Source organism: Ranitomeya imitator, chromosome 2 (assembly GCF_032444005.1).
Source record: "Ranitomeya imitator isolate aRanImi1 chromosome 2, aRanImi1.pri, whole genome shotgun sequence".
Lineage (NCBI taxonomy): Eukaryota > Metazoa > Chordata > Amphibia > Anura > Dendrobatidae > Ranitomeya > Ranitomeya imitator.
The window spans coordinates 634,076,052-634,096,223 of NC_091283.1; the positions used below are offsets into that span (position 1 = coordinate 634,076,052).

A 20,172-nucleotide genomic window follows, 5' to 3' on the forward strand; every position below is an offset into this window, starting at 1 on the left:
TTTCTCCTCAGTCCCTTTCTCAGTTCTCTGCTTATTCCTTTCCTCAGTTTTCTCCTCAGTCCCCTTCTCAGTTCTCTGCTTATTCATTTCCTCAGTTTTCTCCTCAGTCCCTTTCTCAGTTCTCTGCTTATTCCTTTCCTCAGTTTTCTCCTCAGTCCCCTTCTCAGTTCTCTGCTTATTAATTTCCTCAGTTTTCTCCTCAGTCCCTTTCTCAGTTCTCTGCTTATTCCTTTCCTCAGTTTTCTCCTCAGTCCCCTTCTCAGTTCTCTGCTTATTCATTTCCTCAGTTTTCTCCTCAGTCCCTTTCTCAGTTCTCTGCTTATTCCTTTCCTCAGTTTTCTCCTCAGTCCCCTTCTCAGTTCTCTGCTTATTCCTTTCTTCAGTTTTCTCCTCAGTCCCTTTCTCAGTTGTCTGCTTATTCCTTTTCTCAGTTTTCTCCTCAGTCCCTTTCTCAGTTCTCTGCTTATTCCTTTCCTCAGTTTTCTCCTCAGTCCCCTTCTCAGTTCTCTGCTTATTCATTTCCTCAGTTTTCTCCTCAGTCCCTTTCTCAGTTCTCTGCTTATTCCTTTCCTCAGTTTTCTCCTCAGTCCCTTTCTCAGTTCTCTGCTTATTCCTTTTCTCAGTTTTCTCCTCTTCTCAGATCTATTCCTTACCTCAGTTTTCTCCTCAGTCCTCTTCTCAGTTCTATTCCTTTCCTCAGTATCCTCCTCAGTCCTTTTCTCAGTCCCTTTCTCAGTTCTCTGCTTATTCCTTTCCTCAGTTTTCTCCTCAGTCCCCTTCTCAGTTCTCTGCTTATTAATTTCCTCAGTTTTCTCCTCAGTCCCTTTCTCAGTTCTCTGCTTATTCCTTTCCTCAGTTTTCTCCTCAGTCCCCTTCTCAGTTCTCTGCTTATTCCTTTCCTCAGTTTTCTCCTCAGTCCCCTTCTCAGTTCTCTGCTTATTCATTTCCTCAGTTTTCTCCTCAGTCCCTTTCTCAGTTCTCTGCTTATTCCTTTCCTCAGTTTTCTCCTCAGTCCCCTTCTCAGTTCTCTGCTTATTCCTTTCCTCAGTTTTCTCCTCAGTCCCTTTCTCAGTTCTCTGTCTATTCCTTTCCTCAGTTTTCTCCTCAGTCCTCTTCTCAGTCCCCTGCTCGGTTTCCTCCTCAGATCTCTCTTTTCTTGAGGCGCGTCATTCTACAAGGTTTCCATGGTGCTAGTAGGGGGCGGAGCTACTGATCGTATTGACTGTTTTACCTTTGTTGTGGGGCGAGGTCAGCGGTACAATCCAATTAGCGGCAACGGTGAATGTTGGGGGCGGAGACGGAATGTACCATGTCTGTCTCCAGGGGTGAGTTCGGCCTGCACCACGTCTTCTTGTGAATGGCAGATATGCGATAGCCGCTGACGCCGCCACACCCGCTGGATCCTGGCAGCTGGAATTCCCGGTCATGGAGCTCTTCCAAGCGAAGGACCATTACATCCTGCAGAGCGGGGAGCGGGCCCTGTGGTGCAGCCGCCACGACGGGACTCTCAGCAGCCGTCCAGGTCAGTGTATAGGTGGACGCGTGGTGGAGGAGAAGGGGCAGGTGGAGGAGAGGAGAAGGGGCAGGTGGAGGAGAGGAGAAGGGGCAGGTGGTGGAGGAGAAGGGGCAGGTGGTGGAGGAGAAGGGGCAGGTGGTGGAGGAGAAGGGGCAGGTGGTGGAGGAGAAGGGGCAGGTGGTGGAGAGGAGAAGGGGCAGGTGGAGGAGAGGAGAAGGGGCAGGTGGAGGAGAGGAGAAGGGGCAGGAGGTGGAGGAGAGGAGAAGGGGCAGGAGGTGGAGGAGAGGAGAAGGGGCAGGAGGTGGAGGAGAGGAGAAGGGGCAGGTGGTGGAGGAGAAGGGGCAGGAGGTGGAGGAGAGGAGAAGGGGCAGGAGGTGGAGGAGAGGAGAAGGGGCAGGTGGTGGAGGAGAAGGGGCAGGTGGTGGAGGAGAAGGGGCAGGTGGAGGAGAAGAGAAGGGGCAGGTGGAGGAGAGGAGAAGGGGCAGGTGGTGGAGGAGAAGGGGCAGGTGGTGGAGGAGAGGAGAAGGGGCAGGTGGTGGAGGAGAGGAGAAGGGGCAGGTGGTGGAGGAGAGGAGAAGGGGCAGGTGGTGGAGGAGAGGAGAAGGGGCAGGTGGAGGAGAGGAGAAGGGGCAGGTGGAGGAGAGGAGAAGGGGCAGGAGGTGGAGGAGAGGAGAAGGGGCAGGAGGTGGAGGAGAGGAGAAGGGGCAGGTGGAGGAGAGGAGAAGGTGGAGGAGAGGAGAAGGGGCAGGTGGTGGAGGAGAGGAGAAGGGGCAGGTGGTGGAGGAGAGGAGAAGGGGCAGGTGGTGGAGGAGAGGAGAAGGGGCAGGTGGTGGAGGAGAGGAGAAGGGGCAGGTGGAGGAGAGGAGAAGGGGCAGGAGGAGGAGAAGGGGCAGGAGGTGGAGGAGGAGAAGGGGCAGGAAGTGGAGGAGAGGAGAAGGGGCAGGTGGTGGAGGAGGAGAATGGGCAGGAGGTGGAGGAGAGGAGAATGGGCAGGAGGTGGAGGAGAGGAGAAGGGGCAGGAGGTGGAGGAGAGGAGAAGGGGCAGGAGGTGGAGGAGAGGATAAGGGGCAGGAGGTGGAGGAGAGGAGAAGGGGCAGGAGGTGGAGGAGAAGAGAAGGGGCAGGAGGTGGAGGAGAGGAGAAGGGGCAGGTGGTGGAGGAGAGGAGAAGGGGCAGGTGGTGGAGGAGAGGAGAAGGGGCAGGTGGTGGAGGAGAGGAGAAGGGGCAGGTGGTGGAGGAGGAGGAGGGGCAGGTGGTGGAGGGGCAGGTGGTGGAGGAGGAGAAGGGGCAGGTGGAGAAGTGATGGTCTCTGTGGGGTTAGTCGTCACGTGTCCTAACACTTCTCATATTGGAATGGAAATGACAGGATCAGTGTAGGAGCAAGCACAGCCATAAAGCAGGAAGACGAGTGCGCCATACAACCTCTGCCGCTGCTCCGCCATACAACCTCTGCCGCTGCTCCGTCATACAACCTCTGCCGCTGCTCCGCCATACAACCTCTGCCGCTGCTCCGTCATACAACCTCTGCCGCTGCTCCGCCATACAACCTCTGCCGCTGCTCCGCCATACAACCTCTGCCGCTGCTCCGCCATACAACCTCTGCCGCTGCTCCGCCATACAACCTCTGCCGCTGCTCCGTCATACAACCTCTGCCGCTGCTCCGCCATACAACCTCTGCCGCTGCTCCGTCATACAACCTCTGCCGCTGCTCCGCCATACAACCTCTGCCGCTGCTCCGTCATACAACCTCTGCCGCTGCTCCGCCATACAACCTCTGCCGCTGCTCCGCCATACAACCTCTGCCGCTGCTCCGCCATACAACCTCTGCCGCTGCTCCGCCATACAACCTCTGCCGCTGCTCCGCCATACAACCTCTGCCGCTGCTCCGCCATACAACCTCTGCCGCTGCTCCGCCATACAACCTCTGCCGCTGCTCCGCCATACAACCTCTGCCGCTGCTCCGCCATACAACCTCTGCCGCTGCTCCGCCATACAACCTCTGCCGCTGCTCCGCCATACAACCTCTGCCGCTGCTCCGCCATACAACCTCTGCCGCTGCTCCGCCATACAACCTCTGCCGCTGCTCCGCCATACAACCTCTGCCGCTGCTCCGCCATACAACCTCTGCCGCTGCTCCGCCATACAACCTCTGCCGCTGCTCCGCCATACAACCTCTGCCGCTGCTCCGCCCCACACGAAAAAGGGGCAACTGCAGAAATAAATTTGTTCTGTGCCTGAAATTTACCCCACGTGCTGCAACTGGGGATACGTGGAGCTGCTGCACACAATTCGGCCTTCACAGTGCACACCATCACCAGAGTATAGACGGAGAGGACTTCACTGGTGGAGCAGAGACGGAGGCTCGGCCTTCCCGGGGATGGAGCGTGGACGGAGGCTCGGCCTCCCCGGGGATAGAGCGTGGACGGAGGCTCGGCCTTCCCGGGGATGGAGCGTGGACGGAGGCTCGGCCTTCCCGGGGATGGAGCGTGGACGGAGGCTCGGCCTTCCCGGGGATGGAGCGTGGACGGAGGCTCGGCCTCCCCGGGGATGGAGCGTGGACGGAGGCTCGGCCTCCCCGGGGATGGAGCGTGGACGGAGGCTCGGCCTCCCCGGGGATGGAGCGTGGACGGAGGCTCGGCCTCCCCGGGGATGGAGCGTGGACGGAGGCTCGGCCTCCCCGGGGATGGAGCGTGGACGGAGGCTCGGCCTTCCCGGGGATGGAGCGTGGACGGAGGCTCGGCCTCCCCGGGGATGGAGCGTGGACGGAGGCTCGGCCTCCCCGGGGATGGAGCGTGGACGGAGGCTCGGCCTCCCCGGGGATGGAGCGTGGACGGAGGCTCGGCCTTCCCGGGGATGGAGCGTGGACGGAGGCTCGGCCTTCCCGGGGATGGAGCGTGGACGGAGGCTCGGCCTCCCCGGGGATGGAGCGTGGACGGAGGCTCGGCCTCCCCGGGGATGGAGCGTGGACGGAGGCTCGGCCTCCCCGGGGATGGAGCGTGGACGGAGGCTCGGCCTCCCCGGGGATGGAGCGTGGACGGAGGCTCGGCCTCCCCGGGGATGGAGCGTGGACGGAGGCTCGGCCTCCCCGGGGATGGAGCGTGGACGGAGGCTCGGCCTCCCCGGGGATGGAGCGTGGACGGAGGCTCGGCCTCCCCGGGGATGGAGCGTGGACGGAGGCTCGGCCTCCCCGGGGATGGAGCGTGGACGGAGGCTCTGCCTCCCCGGGGATGGAGCGTGGACGGAGGCTCTGCCTCCCCGGGGATGGAGCGTGGACGGAGGCTCGGCCTCCCCGGGGATGGAGCGTGGACGGAGGCTCGGCCTTCCCGGGGATGGAGCGTGGACGGAGGCTCGGCCTTCCCGGGGATGGAGCGTGGACGGAGGCTCGGCCTTCCCGGGGATGGAGCGTGGTCGGAGGCTCGGCCTTCCCGGGGATGGAGCGTGGTCGGAGGCTCGGCCTTCCCGGGGATGGAGCGTGGACGGAGGCTCGGCCTCCCCGGGGATGGAGCGTGGTCGGAGGCTCGGCCTCCCCGGGGATGGAGCGTGGACGTTCACACTTTTCTCACTGATCGCTGCTCTGGGGGTCATTAATAATTCAGCGTGACTTCCACCTGCAGAGCTGTGTGACACTCGCACAGAGGAACATAATACTGGATGCAGAGCTCCTCATAGTCATCAATGGCCTCATCTTTTCCTATTCGTAACATAATGGCGGACACCCGGGTGTAGGCCTGATACTGGCAATAGATTTCCCGTGATCAGCCGCATGCAAGCAGAGGGTTAAGCAATAAGCTGGTTCTCCATGATGGTTGTGATAAGACCATAGAGTGAGGTCACAATGCGCTGAGCTCAGTGGTTGGTAGAGAGCCGCCACTGGACTCCGGAAATGAGTCACCAATTATTATTATTATATTATTATTATTGGATCCTCTGCTCCACTATGAATGATAACCTGCTGAAGCTGGAAAGCCCCTTTAATTCTGTGCAGTGCAAGGTAGTTGTCACTGATCTCGTGGCTCCAGTAATTGGTGAATGTATAGGATGACAGTGTCCAGGCCTAGCGATGACGGTGGGGCACGGGCTGAGCTGGCGCCTGTGTAAGCTCAGACGTGAGGCTCCAATGTCCAAATACCTGGAAACATCTTCAAATATTATTGTAATGGGGACCCCTGACATTTGGAGGTGAACACGGGAACACACCACGTGGGGGCACACGGGAACACACACCACATGGGGGCACACAAGAACACACACCACATGGGAACACACACCACATGGGGGCACACAAGAACACACACCACATGGGAACACACACCACGTGGGAACGCACACAAGAACACACCACATGGGGCACACAGGAACACACACCACATGGGAACACACACCACATGGGGCACACAAGAACACACACCACATGGGAACACACACCACATGGGGGCACACAAGAACACACACCACATGGGAACACACACCACATGGGGGCACACAAGAACACACCACATGGGGCACACAGGAACACACACCACACGGGAACACACACCACATGGGGGCACACGGGAACACACACCACATGGGAACACACACCACGTGGGAACGCACACAAGAACACACCACATGGGAACACACACCACATGGGAACACACACCACATGGGGGCACACACCACATGGGGGCACACAAGAACACACACCACATGGGAACACACACCACGTGGAAACGCACACAAGAACACACCACATGGGGCACACAGGAACACACACCACATGGGAACACACACCACATGGGGGCACACAAGAACACACCACATGGGGCACACAGGAACACACACCACATGGGGGCACACGGGAACACACACCACATGGGGGCACACGGGAACACACACCACATGGGGGAACACGGGAACACACACCACATGGGGGCACACGGGAACACACACCACATGGGGGCACATGGGAACACACACCACATGGGAACACACACCACATGGGGGCACACAAGAACACACCACATGGGGGCACACAAGAACACACCACATGAGGGGAAAACAGGAACACACACCACATGGGGGCACACGGGAACACACACCACATGGGAGCACACGGGAACACACACCACTGCACATGGGGGCACACAAGAACACACCACATGGGGGCACACAAGAACACACCACATGAGGGGAAAACAGGAACACACACCACATGGGGGCACACGGGAACACACACCACATGAGGGGAAAACAGGAACACACACCACATGGGGGCACACGGGAACACACACCACATGGGGGCACACGGGAACACACACCACATGGGGGCACACAAGAACACACACCACATGGGAGCACACGGGAACACACACCACTGCGCATGGGGGCACACGGGAACACACCACGTGGGGGCACACGGGAACACACACCACGTGGGAACACACACCACATGGGGCATACAGGAACACACACCACATGGGAACACACACCACATGGGGGCACATGGGAACACACACCACATGGGGGCACATGGGAACACACACCACATGGGGGCACACGGGAACACACGCCACATGGGGGCACACGGGAACACACGCCACATGGGGGCACACAAGAACACACCACATGAGGGGAAAACAGGAACACACACCACATGGGGGCACACGGGAACACACACCACATGGGGGCACACGGGAACACACACCACATGGGGGCACACGGGAACACACACCACATGGGGGCACACGGGAACACACACCACATGGGGGCACACAAGAACACACACCACATGGGAGCACACGGGAACACACCCCACATGGGGGCACACGGGAACACACCCCACATGGGGGCACACGGGAACGAACACATACCACACAGTAATACACACAGTAAAGCACACACCACAGCACACAGGAACATACACATCACATGAGAACTCACAGTACAGCACACAGAAACACACACCACAGCACACAGTTATGCACACACCACAAGGGAATACACACACGTCTCATGGGTATGTGCACACACACATCACACCACATGGGAACGCACCACAAGGGAACATACAAGCAACACATGGGAACACACACTGGAACGTGCATCACGGCACATGAATGTGCACACACCACATGGGAACACGCACAGTAAAGCACACACACCATGGCACAAGGAAATGCACACATGAGTGTACAAACCATTGAAACACACACACCACAGCACACAGTTACGCACACACTACACGGGAACACACACCATGGCACACAGGAATGCACACATGCACACACCACATGGGAACACACACAAACACCACAAGGAAACACGCACACTGCATGGGAACACAACCGCATGCACCACACCACATGAGATTGTGCACACACACTACACCACATGAGAACGCACGCACACGTCACACCACACGGGAACACACACCAAATGGGAACACACCCAGCCATACCATACCACATGAGAATACACACACCACATGGGAACACAAACACACAGGAACACACCAAATGGGTCCCTAAATGCCACAATGCATGGGACCACCCACACCACAGCACAAAGAAATCCCCGCACACACGGTAGATGGCACACGAGCGCACTTTGTGGCATTTGTAAGTCGTATGTCTGGAAGATGAGCCGGGCATCCGGAGCCAGGAACTCCTCATCAGTGAAGCTCCGCGCCTGAGGATTGACCAGGGATTTGCAGGGTGACCTTTGGGAAGATTCTTTTCTTGTCGGTGAATGGGTGAGAACGACCTTCTGACTCGGGGACTTGTAACCCCTGCAGCCAAACGCTTGCAGTATCTGGTCATTGCTGAGGTCAGAGATTGAGTTTTCTTTTTGATGAGATATTAACCCTTCGTTTAACAGTGAAATCGCATTAGTTTATTTTGTTCTTTGGCCTCAGTGATGTCGGTGGCTTCCATGACTCTGTGAGGACCTCTATATGTGCTGTCTGCTCCTTTATGGATGACTTCTTTTTGTTGTTTTTTTTTTGTTGCAGCCACCGACCTTCTTCTAGCCTGGAATCCAATCTGCTTAGGACTGGTGGAAGGAATAATCGGGAAGGTTCAGCTGCACACAGGTAAGAGTACATCCTCAGTGGGCGAAGATGTCTGCAAAGAGCTGCGGCAGGAGTCACAACCCTAACCCCCCGTCATCTCCTTATTACAGCTCTCCCCCGTCATCTCCTTATTACAGCTCTCCCCCCGTCATCTCCTTATTACAGCTCTCCCCCGTCATCTCCTTATTACAGCTCTCCCCCCGTCATCTCCTTATTACAGCTCTCCCCCGTCATCTCCTTATTACAGCTTCCCCCCCCCCCCCGTCATCTCCTTATTACAGCTCTCCCCCCGTCATCTCCTTATTACAGCTCTCCCCCGTCATCTCCTTATTATAGCTCTCCCCCGTCATCTCCTTATTACAGCTCTCCCCCCGTCATCTCCTTATTATAGCTCTCCCCACCGTCATCTCCTTATTACAGCTTCCCCCCCCCCCCCCGTCATCTCCTTATTACAGCTCTCCCCCCGTCATCTCCTTATTACAGCTCTCCCCCGTCATCTCCTTATTATAGCTCTCCCCCGTCATCTCCTTATTACAGCTCTCCCCCCGTCATCTCCTTATTATAGCTCTCCCCCCGTCATCTCCTTATTACAGCTCTCCCCCCGTCATCTCCTTATTATAGCTCTCCCCACCGTCATCTCCTTATTACAGCTTCCCCCCCCCCCCGTCATCTCCTTATTACAGCTCTCCCCCCGTCATCTCCTTATTACAGCTCTCCCCCGTCATCTCCTTATTATAGCTCTCCCCCGTCATCTCCTTATTACAGCTCTCCCCCCGTCATCTCCTTATTATAGCTCTCCCCCCGTCATCTCCTTATTACAGCTCTCCCCCGTCATCTCCTTATTATAGCTCTCCCCCCGTTATCTCCTTATTACAGCTCTCCCCCCGTTATCTCCTTATTACAGCTCTCCCCCCGTCATCTTATTACAGCTCTCCCCCCGTCATCTTATTACAGCTCTCCCCCCGTTATCTCCTTATTACAGCTCTCCCCCGTCATCTCCTTATTACAGCTCTACCCCCGTCATCTCCTTATTACAGCTCTCCCCCGTCATCTCCTTATTACAGCTTCCCCCCCCCCCCCGTCATCTCCTTATTACAGCTCTCCCCCCGTCATCTCCTTATTACAGCTCTCCCCCGTCATCTCCTTATTATAGCTCTCCCCCGTCATCTCCTTATTACAGCTCTCCCCCCGTCATCTCCTTATTATAGCTCTCCCCACCGTCATCTCCTTATTACAGCTCTCCCCCGTCATCTCCTTATTACAGCTCTCCCCCGTCATCTCCTTATTACAGCTCTCCCCCGTCATCTCCTTATTACAGCTCTCCCCCCGTCATCTCCTTATTACAGCTCTCCCCCGTCATCTCCTTATTACAGCTCTCCCCCGTCATCTCCTTATTATAGCTCTCCCCCGTCATCTCCTTATTACAGCTCTCCCCCGTCATCTCCTTATTACAGCTCTCCCCCGTCATCTCCTTATTACAGCTCTCCCCCCCGTCATCTCCTTATTACAGCTCTACCCCCGTCATCTCCTTATTACAGCTTCCCCCCCCCCGTCATCTCCTTATTACAGCTCTCCCCCCGTCATCTCCTTATTACAGCTTCCCCCCCCCCCCGTCATCTCCTTATTACAGCTCTCCCCCCGTCATCTCCTTATTACAGCTCTCCCCCGTCATCTCCTTATTACAGCTCTCCCCCGTCATCTCCTTATTACAGCTCTCCCCCGTCATCTCCTTATTACAGCTCTCCCCCCGTCATCTCCTTATTACAGCTCTCCCCCCGTCATCTCCTTATTACAGCTCTCCCCCCGTCATCTCCTTATTACAGCTCTCCCCCCGTCATCTCCTTATTACAGCTCTACCCCCGTCATCTCCTTATTACAGCTTCCCCCCCCCCCCGTCATCTCCTTATTACAGCTCTCCCCCCGTCATCTCCTTATTACAGCTCTCCCCCCGTCATCTCCTTATTACAGCTTCCCCCCCCCCGTCATCTCCTTATTACAGCTCTCTCCCCCCCCCCCCCCCCCGTCATCTCCTTATTAGCAGTCTCAATGAATGTTCTGTTGAATCCGGCTGTATGGGAGTACCAGGCGAGGTTACAGCCGCCGCTCACTATGTACTGATGCACTGCTGGGCTGGCTGTCAGTCAGTGGCGGGCGAGGTTACAGCTACCGCTCACTATGTACTGATGCACTGCTGGGCCGGCTGTCAGTCAGTGGCAGGCGGCGAGGTTACAGCCGCCGCTCACTATGTTCTGATGTACTGCTGGGCCAGCTGTCAGCCAGTGCCGGGCGAGGTTACAGCTACCGCTCACTATGTCCTGACATTCTCATGTGAGGTTTTTTTTTTTTTTTACATCAGCTGATGGTTTGTTGCAGTGTATGAGTGCAGGTAAGTAATTAGCCTGGACTAATGTCACAGCTCTGCTCATTCCGGATTGTGCAAGTTCCAGCAGGTGTCAAGCGGTGAGAGCAGGACTAGATCAGGACCAGTTTGCTAATTATTGGGTGATGAGTTACTGATCTAGTTTTCACACCCTCCTTGGACTACTGAAATGAAGGAGCACAAGTGCCGCGGTGGTCTGTGCCGCGGTGGTCTGTGCCGCGGTGGTCTGTGCCGCGGTGGTCTGTGCCGCGGTGGTCTGTGCCGCGGTGGTCTGTGCCGCGGTGGTCTGTGCCGCGGTGGTCTGTGCCGCGGTGGTCTGTGCCGCGGTGGTCTGTGCCGCGGTGGTCTGTGCCGCGGTGGTCTGTGCCGCGGTGGTCTGTGCCGCGGTGGTCTGTGCCGCGGTGCTAGAGTTGGTTGGTGTTGCCCTATCTCGGACATGTCTCCATAACATATATTTACCTAGGACTTGTCCTTATTTCTCTTCTATGGTGGTCTGACATGCGTGCCCTGGCTGCAGTGCTGGAGCAGAGGTGGCACTGCCTCATTGAGAGCAGGCAGTGATGTCTGAGGACTTCTGCCGCAGCACAGACCCTTCATGGCCGACCCTGTCCCCGACCTGTCGGCTGCCTCTGCGCACAGGATGCAGATAACATGCCCTCGCTATTAGACCTGTCATTTATGGTTTCCTCCGGATGGCAATGACTGGCAGCCTCATCCTGGTCAGTGTCTGCTCTACAATGGTCATTTGCTGCTTGGGATCATACTCGGAAGATTGGGCCCTAATCCTCAGCTGATAGGATCATGGGAGTTCACATAAGGTTTTGAGGGCAGGTTGCCCCTCATGTCAGGGGAAGGGATTTTGGATTTGCTTTGGCCCCTGACCCTCTAGAAGCTTTCTCATCTAGTGAGCTCTGAGAGGATCAGCGGGATGGTGGTTTGCAGGTGTTCCACTTTAGCAGGGCCGTATGGGTGATGATTGGTAACTTATTACCCCCAACATCCAGATCTTCAGGTTTAAGGGTTTCTTCCACTTACAGACACACTGCTTCTCTACAGATCTTCCCTGGTGGCTGCTTCTTATTCGTCAGAAATCCTTGATTGGCGTCCTTCCTGAAAGTCATGAAATCTACAAAATCTCAAAGATTGCTGTCATTCCACTATCTGCAGCAGAACCGCAAGACCTTGAGCTAGAGGTAGGTGGGATTTTTAGATTATAAGTGTAGTTCTCACTGCAGCTAGGTAGTGGCGCTTATTGCGCGGCTAGGACTGGCATATGGCATGGCCACCCTGACCTGCCATATGTGCTGACACTTCTTTCTTTGTTTGCTGCATGTACGGCCGCCCTCCTCCCTCCGTCTGCTGTGTGCTGGGCTGCCCTCCTCCCTCCGTCTGCTGCATGTACGGCCGCCCTCCTCCCTCCGTCTGCTGCATGTACGGCCGCCCTCCTCCCTCCGTCTGCTGCATGTACGGCCGCCCTCCTCCCTCCGTCTGCTGCATGTACGGCCGCCCTCCTCCCTCCGTCTGCTGCATGTACGGCCGCCCTCCTCCCTCCGTCTGCTGCATGTACGGCCGCCCTCCTCCCTCCGTCTGCTGCATGTACGGCCGCCCTCCTCCCTCCGTCTGCTGTGTGCTGGGCTGCCCTCCTCCCTCTGCTGCATGTACGACCGCCCTCCTCCCTCCGTCTGCTGTGTGCTGGGCTGCCCTCCTCCCTCCATCTGCTGCATGTACGGCCGCCCTCCTCCCTCCAACTGCTGTGTGCTGGGCTGCCCTCCTCCCTCCATCTGCTGCATGTACGGCCGCCCTCCTCCCTCCAACTGCTGTGTGCTGGGCTGCCCTCCTCCCTCCATCTGCTGCATGTACGACCGCCCTCCTCCCTCCGTCTGCTGTGTGCTGGGCTGCCCTCCTCCCTCCATCTGCTGCATGTACGGCCGCCCTCCTCCCTCCAACTGCTGTGTGCTGGGCTGCCCTCCCCCCGCCGTCTGCTGCATGTACGGCTGCCTTCCTCCCTCCGTCTGCTGTGTGCTGGGTGGGTTGCCCTCCTCCCTCCGTCTGCTGTGTGCTGGGCTGCCCTCCTCCCTCCGTCTGCTGCATGTACGGCCGCCCTCCTCTTCCGTCCCTCTGCTGTGTGTGCGGGGCTGCCTTCCTCCCTCCCTCTGCTGTGTGTGCGGGGCTGCCCTCCTCCCTCCGTCTGCTGCATGTACGGCCGCCCTCCTCCCGCCGTCTGCTGCATGTACGGCTGCCCTCCTCCCTCCGTCTGCTGCATGTACGGCCGCCCTCCTCCCGCCGTCTGCTGCATGTACGGCTGCCCTCCTCCCTCCGTCTGCTGTGTGCTGGGCTGCCCTCCTCCCTCCCTCTGCTGTGTGTGCGGGGCTGCCCTCCTCCCTCCGTCTGCTGCATGTACGGCCGCCCTCCTCTTCCCTCCCTCTGCTGTGTGTGCGGGGCTGCTCTCCTCCCTCCCTCTGCTGTGTGTGCGGGGCTGCCCTCCTCCCTCCCTCTGCTGTGTGTGCGGGGCTGCCTTCCTCCCTCCCTCTGCTGTGTGTGCGGGGCTGCCCTCCTCCCTCCCTCTGCTGTGTGTGCGGGGCTGCCCTCCTCCCTCCGTCTGCTGCATGTACGGCCGCCCTCCTCTTCCCTCCCTCTGCTGTGTGTGCGGGGCTGCCCTCCTCCCTCCCTCTGCTGTGTGTGCGGGGCTGCCCTCCTCCCTCCCTCTGCTGTGTGTGCGGGGCTGCCCTCCTCCCTCCCTCTGCTGTGTGTGCGGGGCTGCCTTCCTCCCTCCCTCTGCTGTGTGTGCGGGGCTGCCCTCCTCCCTCCCTCTGCTGTGTGTGCGGGGCTGCCCTCCACCCTCCCTCTGCTGTGTGTGCGGGGCTGCCCTCCTCCCTCCGTCTGCTGCATGTACGGCCGCCCTCCTCTTCCCTCCCTCTGCTGTGTGTGCGGGGCTGCCCTCCTCCCTCCGTCTGCTGTGTGCTGGGCCGCACTCCTTTCCCCTCTCCTATATGTGCGGCTGCCCTCCTCTCCTCTCTGCCATATGTCCGGCTGCCCTCTGCTCCCCTTCTGCTGTACCTTCCTCTCCCCTCTGCTGTATGTGTGGCCTCCTTCCCCTCCCCCTCTACTGTGTCCTCCACTCCCCCTCTGCTGTATGCGCGGCAGCCCTCACCCCCTCTGCTGTGCCCTCCTCTCCCCTCTGCTGTATGCGCGGCTGCCCTCTGTTCCCCCTCTGCTGTGCCCTCCTCTCCCGTCTGCTATATGTGCGGCTACCCTCCTTTCACCCTCTGCTGTGCCCTCCCTTCACCCTCTGCTGTGCCCTCGCTTCACGCTCTGCTGTGCCCTCCCTTCATGCTCTGCTGTGCCCTCCCTTCACCCTCTGCTGTGCCCTCCCTTCACCCTCTGCTCCCCCTCTGCTGTGCCCTCCTTTCACCCTCTGCTCCTCCTTTCACCCTCTGCTGTGCCCTCCTTTCACCCTCTGCTGTGCCCTCGCTTCACGCTCTGCTGTGCCCTCCCTTCATGCTCTGCTGTGCCCTCCCTTCACCCTCTGCTGTGCCCTCCCTTCACCCTCTGCTCCCCCTCTGCTGTGCCCTCCTTTCACCCTCTGCTCCTCCTTTCACCCTCTGCTGTGCCCTCCTTTCACCCTCTGCTGTGCCCTCCTTTCACCCTCTGCTGTGCCCTCCTTTCACCCTCTGCTGTGCCCTCCTTTCACCCTTTTGCTCCCCCTTTCACCCTCTGCTCCCCCTCTGCTGTGCCCACCCTTCACCCTCTGCTCCCCCTCTGCTGTGCCCTCCTTTCACCCTTTTGCTTCCCCCTCCTTTCACCCTCTGCTCCCCCTCTGCTGTGCCCTCCCTTCACCCTCTGCTGTGCCCTCCCTTCACCCTCTGCTCCCCCTCTGCTGTGCCCTCCTTTCACCCTCTGCTCCTCCTTTCACCCTCTGCTGTGCCCTCCTTTCACCCTCTGCTGTGCCCTCCCTTCACCCTCTGCTCACCCTCTGCTGTGCCCTCTGCTCACCCTCTGCTGTGCCCTCCCTTCACCCTCTGCTCACCCTCTGCTGTGCCCCTTTCACCCTCTGCTGTGCCCTCCTTTCACCCTCTGCTGTGCCCTCCCTTCACCCTTTGCTCCCCCTCTGCTGTGCCCTCCCTTCACCCTCTGCTGTGCCCTCCCTTCACCCTCTGCAGCTGCTTCCTCCTGATCTTTTGCTGGATTTTCCTTGGGTTTCACCTTCTGCTGTCATCGCTAATACACTGAGGATTAGTGGAGCCGGGTGATCCCTGCGCTGGATTGCACAAGAATTTCACAATGTCTGAAAGTATTAATCCACATTTATTTTTACTTGTTCTTAATTCAAAGCCAAAAACATTTTTTTCTTTTTTACAATTTCCAAATTTTTACTCGCCACTTAAACCAGAAATCATATTTGCTGCTACGTTTTACCATATAGTGAATATGGTAAATGACAAATGCAAAAAACCTTTGGAAACTTGCACTTATTATCAGGGTGGATTTGATTTAAATCTAACTGATTTAAATCACGATTTAAATCACTAGTCAGTAAGGCTTGATTTAAATCAGTGATTTAAATCAAAGTTTCTACCTAACTGAATTTGACTCCGCAGAGGTCCCAGCCTCTTCTTCACGGCAAAAATGTTACAACATGAACAGAGTTGAGAAAAAGACCTTAATCCTATTGTTCTACAAACCTATGAATACAGAATCAACCCCTTCAGTGCCAAGTCCAAGAAGTTAGACAATATGTTTCTGATTGTTTGGAGTGGAATGCACAACACAAGAAGAATGTGAATCTAAGTGTGAGGAGGAGGAAGGGCAAGCAGACAAGAAAATGAAAGTGAAACTTTGAGCACAATACTGCAGCATAGCCACAGACAGACAAGTCTGGATCTGTTTGTGTGTACGATCTGAGGTTTATTACATTCTTTCCTTATAATGGCAGCAGGCCGTAAAAGAGACCCAGTTTGGGAATATTTTAATGAAGCTCCTTCGCCTATCTGTAAGGCAGGCATGCGTGCAAAATGCAAACGATGCAACAAAGAGATGCAAGGCCTGGTGGCGCGAATGAGGCAACATCATGAGAAGTGCGGTGATGAAGATGACTCATTAAGGTCTTTTTCTCAACTCTGTTCATGTTGTAACATTTTTGCCGTGAAGAAGAGGCTGGGACCTCTGCGGAGTCAAATTCAGTTTTGAGAACTGCGTAAGTAAAGCGAGCGTCTGTGATAATATAGGAGATAAACTGCCCACTAATCCTACAGAAACCTCTGGAAGAGCATGGCATTGTGAATGTTACACATATACAGCCTTTATTCTACTGAGTTAAACAACTCAGCTTTATCTCATGATGGAAGAACCTTTGGATGGTAAAATATTTTCCTCAAAAAGCAGTTTATTGAAAAAAATCCTTTTTTTTTAAATTTTTTCAGGGTGGATAAAAATCAATGTTTTTTTTTTTTTAAAAAAAATCAAAAAAATCGGATTTTTTTCCTCACACTTAGATTCACATTCTTCTTGTGTTGTGCAGATCTATTCCACTCCAAACAATCAGAAACCTATTGTCTAACTTCTTGGACTTGGCACTGAAGGGGTTGATTCTGTATTCATAGGTTTGTAGAACAATAGGATTAATGTCTTTTTCTCAACTCTGTTCATGTTGTAACATTTTTGCCGTGAAGAAGAGGCTGGGACCTCTGCGGAGTCAAATTCAGTTAGGTAGAAACTTTGATTTAACCCCTTAATGACCACCAATACGTCTTTTAACTGACCTGAGATATAAGAGAATAGCCTCCCCATACAGATGACAATCCAGCATCTGTCGGTTGTACACTATAGCTGACAACTTGCTGTACCAGCCACGATCAGTATTTGCACCATCTAAATCTGTTTAACCCCTTAGATGCTGCTGTCAATAGTGACTACATCATTATAAATGGTTAACAGTGTGTGGGGGCTTCTTCTTTGTCACAATTGGTGCCCTCAGATCATGATTTTGTTGTCCTGATGTTTGCCATGGCAATTCATGACCAAATAGCGGCCTTAGAGTCTGACGGCTATAGTAATCTGTTTAGAAGTTAGCAACATTTAGGTGGTAAAAATACACATTTTCATTTCTGTCATACCACTTTGCATTAATTCCTGTAAAGCACCTGAAGGGTTAATAAACTACCTGACTGCAGTTTTCGATATGTCAGGGGGTGCTGTTTTTAAAATGGTATCACGTTTGTGGGTTTCCCAATATATGGGACCCCTAAAGTCACTTCAAACATGGATAAGTCCCTAAAAAAATAAATTTTGTAAATTTCTTTGAAAAAATGAAAAATTGTTGCTACATTTTTAAACCTCCTAAAATGCTAACAAAATAAAATAACATTTTACAAATGGTGCTGATGTAAACCAGACATGTGGGAAATGTTATTTATTAATGGTTTGCTGTTGTAGGACTATCTGGATTAAAGGGATAATCATTCAAATTTAGAAAATTGCTAATTTTTTAACATTTTTCTAAAATTTTTGATATTTTTTATAAATAAACACAAAAAATGTTGAACAAAATTTACCATTATCATAAAGTATAATGTGTTACGTAAAAACAATCTCAAAATCACTGAGATTTGTTGAAGCGTTGCAGAGTTATTACCACATAAAGTGACACTGGTCAGATTTCAAAAATTTGGCTCGGTCACTAAGGGGTTAAATCACTGATTTAAATCAAGCCTTACTGACTAGCGATTTAACTCAAATCCACCCTGGATTTTTAAAAAAAAACATTGATTTTTATCCACCCTGCCTAGCACCCGATTTACATCCGAATGCAGTGTGATTGCTATCAGATGGCAATGCGATTTTAGCATGAGATTTTACATAGAGAAATGTTCTAAATCATTTACACATCATTTTAAAACAAAATATTCAAAAAATATATATATAATAGATTAAAACCCGGCAAATGATCTTCCGCGTACAGTATAGAATAGGATAGAATAGAATAGATATACACATAGAATAGGTGTGTATGTATGTATCTATGTGTGTGTGTATATATATATATATATATATATATATATATATATATATATATATATATATATATATATATAATTTATTTATTTTGCATGGTGCGAGTGCTGTGCGATTTTTACGCACCAGTGTCCTTTGAAAAGCCAGCATTTCATATGCGGCTAATGTAAAAAACACACTGACAGGTTATAATATAAGATAGATTACTTATATACACATAAAATAGATATATGGTGCGAGTGCTGTGCCATTTTTTTTATTTTTTTTTTTATTTTCTTTTTTCCCCCCCTTTTTCCAGCCTGATCATGATTCGATCCGAGCTGGAAAAAAAAACTGCAGATGAGCACACAATCCTAGATTAACACTGATGCGAAGTCAATCCGATTTTTTTTTTTTTTTTTTTTTTTTTTTTTTTTTTTTTTAATTGGATTGAATTCGTCTGATTTCAAGTGGGCATGAGCACTAAGACAAATTGTGACCTGTGTTCATGTAGAGAGATACATACATACATACATACATACATACATACATACTTGTGCTCAAAAGTTTACATACCCAGGCAGAATTTTTGCTCTCGGCCTTTTTTCAGAGAATACAGTGGGTAAGGAAAGTATTCAGAACCCTTTTAATTTTTCACTCTTTGTTTCATTGCGGCCATTTGGTAAATTCAAAAAAGTTCTTTTTTTTTCTCATTAATGTACACGCTGCACCCCATCATCTTTGCAAATCTATTAAAAAAGAAAAACCTTTTAAGCTAGTACAGCCATGAGTCTTCTTGGGAATGATGCAAACAGTTTTTCACCCCTGGATTTGGGGATCCTCGGCCATTCTTCCTTGCAGATCCTCTCCAGTTCCGTCAGGTTGGATGGTGAACGTTGGTGGACGCCATTTTCCGGTCTCTCCAGAGATGCTCAATTGGGTTTAGGTCAGGGCTCTGGCTGGGACAGTCAAGAATGGTCACAGAGTTGTTCTGAAGCCGCTCCTTTATTTTAGCTGTGTGCTTAGGGTCATTGTCTTGTTGGGAGGTGAACCAAGTCTGAGGTCCAGAGCCTCTGGAAGAGGTTTTCATCCAGGATCTCTCTGTACTTGGCCGCATTCATGTTTCCCTCAATGACAACCAGTCGTCCTGTCCCTGCAGCTGAAAAACACCCCCATAGCATGATGCTGCCACCACCATGTTTCACTGTTGGGATTGTTTTTGGCAGGAGATGAGCAGTGCCTGGTTTTCTCCACACATACCGCTTGGAATTATCACCAAAAATGGTCTATCTTCATCTCATCAGAACAGTCCTTCATATCTTTTTTTTTTTTTTTTTTTTTTTTTAAGCAAGCTCTATGTGGGCTTTCATAGGTCTTGCACTGAGGAGAAGCTTCCTTTGGGCCACTCTGCCATAAAGGCCTGACTGGTGGAGGGCTGCAGTGATAGTTGACTTTGTGGAACTTTCTCCCATCTACCTACTGCATCTCTGGAGCTCAGCCACAGTGATCTTTGGGTTCTTCTTTATATCTTTCACCAAGGTTCTTCTCCCATGATTGCTCAGTTTAGCTGGACGGGAAGGTCTAGGAAGTCTTCTGGTGGTCCCAAACTTCTTCCATTTAATGATTATGGAGACCACGAGTAGTGCAGAAATTCTGCTGTAACCTTGGCCAGATCTGTGCCTTGCCACAATTCTGTCTCTGAGCTCCTTGGCCAGTTCCTTTGACCTCATGATTCTCATTTGGTCTGACATGCACTGTGAGCTGTGAGGTCTTATATAGACAGGTGTGCGCCGCTCCAAATCAAGTCCTATCAGTTTAAACACAGCTGGACTCCAATGAAGGAGGAGAACCATCTAAAGGAGGATCACAAGGAAATGGACAGCATGTGACCTAAATATGAGTGTCTGAGCAAAGGGTCTTAATACTTATGACCATGTGATGTTTTTTCTTTTTTATTAAATTTGCAAAAATGTCTACTTTTGTTTTTATCAGTCAAGATGGAGTGCTGAGTGGACATTAATGTGAAGAAAATGAACTTTTTTTGAATTTACCAAATGGCTGCAATGAAACAAAGAGTAAAAAATTTAAAGGAGTCTGAATACTTTCTGTACCCACTGTAAGAATTGATAATGCCAAACGTTTTTCTCCACTCATGGTTAGTGGTTGGGTGAAGCCATTTATTGTCAGACTACTGTGTTTTCTCTTTTTAAATCCTAATGCCAACCCAAAACATCTA

The 20,172-nt window shown here is 53.1% G+C and overlaps 1 protein-coding gene across 7 annotated transcripts in view; it reads left to right on the forward strand.

Annotated features, from left to right (window-relative positions):
* Positions 1 to 1,211: 1,211 nt before the first annotated feature.
* Positions 1,212 to 20,172, forward strand: part of INPP5F (inositol polyphosphate-5-phosphatase F) — a 160,351-nt gene continuing 141,390 nt past the window's right edge. For 3 of the 7 annotated variants that reach the window (XR_011318442.1, XR_011318443.1, XM_069752659.1), the window contains exons 1-3: positions 1,297 to 1,522; positions 8,507 to 8,587; positions 12,003 to 12,139. Coding sequence is in view for 5 of the 7 variants with exons in the window: in XM_069752659.1 (XP_069608760.1) it covers positions 1,426 to 1,522; positions 8,507 to 8,587; positions 12,003 to 12,139 (315 nt within the window). In the remaining 2 variants the exon portion in view is untranslated. Of the gene's footprint in view, positions 1,523 to 8,506; positions 8,588 to 12,002; positions 12,140 to 20,172 lie in introns of all 7 variants that reach the window. The other 4 variants (XM_069752660.1, XM_069752661.1, XM_069752654.1 and 1 more) reach the window with 3 other exon arrangements.